The sequence below is a fragment of the Nanorana parkeri genome, unplaced genomic scaffold (assembly GCF_000935625.1).
Source record: "Nanorana parkeri isolate BGI_ZX_2015 unplaced genomic scaffold, ASM93562v1 scaffold3, whole genome shotgun sequence".
Taxonomy (NCBI): Eukaryota; Metazoa; Chordata; class Amphibia; order Anura; family Dicroglossidae; genus Nanorana; species Nanorana parkeri.
The window spans coordinates 2158447-2163625 of NW_017306271.1; the positions used below are offsets into that span (position 1 = coordinate 2158447).

General features: G+C 33.7%; 1 protein-coding gene across 1 annotated transcript in view; it reads right to left on the bottom strand.

The window, feature by feature from the left end:
* Positions 1-2231: 2231 nt before the first annotated feature.
* Positions 2232-5179, bottom strand: part of LOC108793675 (forkhead box protein L1) — a 3296-nt gene continuing 348 nt past the window's right edge. Inside the window, exons 2-3 of the mRNA XM_018564724.1 lie at positions 4468-4636; positions 2232-2705 (exon numbers count right to left, since the gene is read on the bottom strand). Of these exons, the coding sequence (XP_018420226.1) occupies positions 2232-2705; positions 4468-4636 (643 nt within the window). The remainder of the gene's footprint in view (positions 2706-4467; positions 4637-5179) is intronic.

The window sequence follows — 5179 nt, forward strand, 5'->3', positions numbered from 1 at the left end:
GAAGGAATTCTGTATGGCTCCACAATTTAGCTGATTCTGACTTCCTTAAAGGGAACATGTGATTTTCTCTGCAGTTACTTATGCTTACCTTTGGTTCCTCACTGCAATTCTCTATGGAAGCAAAGAATGGGTATTGGTATGGTATACTATGTGACTCACTTCCCTTCCTCCCATGGCAGCTCTGGTACTTGGGCGCACAGTACTCTCACATGGCGGCGGGAGGGGGACTTGATCTACCACAAGCACATGAAACAACAAGAGAGTTAAGGCAAAATAAGAATAAGCAACTGCAGGAGCTAGCATTAAAGATAACCTGTTGCTTTGGCAAAGTCAATGTATGAGTTTATATCACAAATGGAAATAAGTGTACATGACTTTTAAAAGCTTGTGCCAGTGACATTTGTCTTTCAATAAATGTAAATGTCAATGTTGTATTATATAACTGATCTTTTTTTATTAACAATCGCTAATAAATATGTAAATGTGTAGGCGCTTGTGGCATTCTGAAGGCAACAATTTTTCCTACACATACCTCTGAAGAAAATTTCCGCCTGCATTTTATAAAAAGGGTGCACAGCAACATGAAATACTCTGATTTATATCTACAAAGATGACAGTATCATTAATTATAATTTTTTTTATTGGTATCAGTAAATCTTTTAGATATATTATCTATCATTTTAGGTTTTCTGACTCTTTAATATTGGACTATACATATTAATTTTACATTTTCTCTGTACAAGGTTATTTAATAAATTATGCTCGAACCATAAAAATAGAAAATCCGGCCTTGTATTTGAAAGATAATAATAGTTTATATACAAAGCTGAACTTTAGTCATGGATAAAAAAAATAAAAAATAGTATGTAGTGCTTCCATTTCGCACAGCAAGGGTTACATGCATTTTGGTGGGTAAGGAGTAAGTAGGAATAAATCATTTATTCCTCGCTTTCAGGCAGCCGGCCTCTCCTCTGCTCCCAATATGTGGGCAGGACCTCAATGTCTTCTGGCACAACATAGGACTGGTGGTTAGACATGTAAATTTTGTTTTATTACGAATTAATATTTGCACAAATTCTGTTAAATTCAGACATGCGGATGCATCCAAATTTCCAGATTCTAACGCATTTGAATGAGAACAAATCTGACTGCTCGTTTAATGAGATTTTGGATCCGTTCAAATTTCAAAACAAAACTAATTCGGACATCAGATGGGTTTTTTAGAGGTTGTGGGTTGCATTACAGGCACAGTTACTTCAGACTTATCTGAAATCCGAATACTGAACCAAATCAAATTTCGGATCCGAAATCCAAAAAAACAAAAGAAATAAAAATCCAAATAGTTCCGAAACCAATATACATTTTTTGTGGGATTACATGTCCACTGGTGCTTCTGCATTGTGAATGACATCATCAGCGAGGCCGTACTTGCATGACCCAGAAAGTGGATTTGTGGGACTAAACGTATGACAGGAAGGATGCCTACATAAGTGAGTAATAAGGTAAAGCTGGCCAAACACCAATAGAATTTTGTTTGAAAAAGATTGTTTTCAGGACATTTGTACAACTTTCTAATAGTTAATGGGGTCAAACCAACAATAATTTATGACTGTAGTGATGGAACAGGATTTCAAACAAACTGAATTGTAACAGTGAGAGTTTTTTTTTTTACTCAGGAATCTCTATTCACTTGCAAACGTTTTGAATGACATTCAACAAGTCTCTGATGGCATTATTGAATGCTCTGATTTTTCATATGAATGTTCATACAACAATCTAGCGGTGTATGATAAACATGTTTCTATTTAATCCTTACCCCTAGACTTAATGAGCATTTTAACCCATTGTGTGCCTGGGGGGGAGACAACATATCATTTTTTTTTATTGCTGACTGGAGTTCAGCTTTAATGCCTGAAATTAACACAACCTATGTTATTGGAGTCATGATTTGTGGGTAAATGCAAAAACAGTGCATTTTCTTGTTACATTTTGCCTTTCCATACCATTGCATAAATAAGATTATATAGATAATAACATACTTAATGGGACTTTCTTGTTGTCTTTGTATATATTCCTCAGAAGAAAACTTGGTGAAACACAAAGCTAATGTTTCTTGACTACGGCTACACAATCACTCAAGTTGTACAAGTGTGATACTAATTTTGTGCATAACCACCCAGAGTTTTATATTGCTTGAGAATCATGGTAGGTAGTAAGCCTTCCTTTGTTCGTTATAGACTCCAGAGGTGAAGATTTCTTTGCTGAGTGTCCAGAATATGAAATTTGTTATCAAAAATGTTATGTTGGGGCCTTAGAATGGGTAAAGGATCTGGAGCAGACAATATATAATCAATGCTAAATTTGATCTCATCTATCTTTCTAAGGCCAGAAGAACTGGTGTGACTTTGCCTGCTCGAGATGCCGGTTGCAAATAGACCATCGGAATCCACCCCTTGTGTTCTTGGTTCAGGTCTATGTTCATGGTGAGGTGCTAAATGTTCTGAAGATCCAATTATAGTAAATTCTCCAGAATGAAGAGTTTTAGCCAAGGTTTGCTTTCGGTCTTTCTGGCATTTTTTCATATTCCTCCTTCTCCGCCTTCTTTTATAATTACCATTTTCAAAGAGGTCAAGCATCGACTCACATCCAGAGGCAAAAGACCAGTAGTTTCCCTTCCCTTTTTCATTTCCTTCTGTTCTTGGAACCTACAGGTTTACAATGGATTGTTACCATCAACATAACATTCAGGCATAGAAACATACCAGTGTACCAAATATCATGTCTATTCAATGTCAATATCAGTTCTAGACTAGTGTATATATGCAAAATACAAACTTGTTACATCACAATTATATACAGGTGGGGTAAACATTGATATAAACATAAAGAATCCAACAATTCTGGAATCCAGTCAGCCATGATTTATGAACTTGATGATTTCCATCTGGTTTGACAAATACTTCATGCATATAGTTAGTATTAAAACATACAGTTTGCAGCTTCTCTTGATTTTAAAATTGATTTGCTCATCACTGTTTTCATCTATCATTATGTTCTATTTGCTGCCTAATGACAATTTAACATTCAAACTTTTCATAGGAATGCATTCTTGGTGGACGGTTGAACTGAAATGAGCTGCATAATTGCTTCAACAAAGTTAAACACATGCATGCATTCAGAAATACACAAAAATGTGGTATTGGTTTAGTGTCAAGTGCAGTGAGTATTAAATGAAGCGAAATGCAAGAACACAGAATCATGGTTCATTTGACAAAGGATCTCTTAATTCTATACAAATAAAATACCATACTCAATAATGCTTGTCCCGAAAATGTTAGACATTCAACTTTTAAAAATAAAGGGTACACAGTGGAGTTTCTTTACTAAAGGCAAATAGGCTGTTAATGTCACAAGAAACGTTTCACTTTGCAGGAGAATTTCCCCATTGGATAGTGAATGTGGTAAAAAAAATGTTTTACAAAGAACAGCAAATCATGTGCAAGGAAATTGTTTAAAATAGATAGATAGATAGATAGATAGATAGATAGATAGATAGATAGATAGATAGATAGATAGATAGATAGATAGATAGATAGATATTTGGGTAGATAGATAGATAGATAGATAGATAGATAGATAGATAGATAGATAGATAGATAGATAGATAAATAGATAGATAGATAGATAGATAGATAGATAGATAGATAGATAGATAGATAGATAGATAGATATTTGGGTAGATAGATAGATAGATAGATAGATAGATAGATAGATAGATAGATAGATAGATAGATAGATAGATAGATAGATAGATAGATATATAGATAGATAGATAGATATTTGGGTAGATAGATAGATAGATAGATAGATAGATAGATAGATAGATAGATAGATAGATAGATAGATCATTTGCAATCCAATAATTTGGATTGCACATGATTGGATGATGGAATTCAGCTTCACCTCATTCACTGAGCTAAGGGCAAATTCCGTTGCAAAGTGATCAGCCCATTTATTTTTAGTAATTAAACCTCAATATGTGTATTTGTGACCGCCTGTTTTTTTCTAGTTTGTGCATATAACAGTTATAAATAAATATCAATTTTGTAGAAGTGGGTTATATTTGTAAATTGCTATTGCCCATTTACTAAATTAATCAATAACACCTAAAGGAGTAGTCACAAAAATCAATAGCAACTAAGTAAGAACTCCCAAATTGTGCCAAGAAAGAATGAACAAGCTGTATGAGAATTGAGATAACCTTTATCAATACACATTAATTTCACAATTCTGTTTCAATGCACTCAAAGTTACTCTAACTAAAGTATGCCTTATATAAAGACACTAGTGAGTAAGTATGTGTAAGCATCTATATATATTCATATACACTCACCTATTAACATCAACCTACATACAGAAGTACTGATACTCAATAGACAAAATAATATTTCTTCAGGTTCTATTTACCTTCACAAAGCAGCTGTTCAGAGACAGGTTATGTCTTATGGAGTTCTGCCATGCCCTCTGATTTGATCGATAATATGGAAACTTCTTCATGATAAAATCATAAATCCCAGACAGGGTGACTCTGCTATCGGGACTTTGCTGGATTGCCATTGCAATCAATGCAATGTAGCTTAAAAAAAATAATCACAGAGTGTATATTTTAAGATGATAATTTAAACGTTCATGCATCAGTCTCAGGTTATCATGCATGCTGGAAACACAGATCAGCCAGTGACAGCATGAGCAACTCTGCCTAACTTGTGACACTTTACAACTTTTACTTACAGCACTGCATTCACTTACTTTGGAATATTTCTATCAAACAGTGATATATCTATCTATCTATCTATCTATCTATCTATCTATCTATCTATCTATCTATCTATCTATCTATCTATCTATCCATCCATCCATCCATCCATCCATCTATTTATCTATCTATCTATCTATCTATCTATCTATCTATCTATCTATCTATCTATCTATCTATCTATCTCACGCTCTATATTTCTATTATCTATCTACCTACCCACCTGTCCATTCATCAGTCCATCTATTTATCCAAAAATCTATCTATCTGTTTATTATATTTGTGTGTGCATGCATTCTAATAAAAAAAATAAAACAAGCCAAAAATATTTATTTGTACTTGATATTTTTCAATTATTTATGA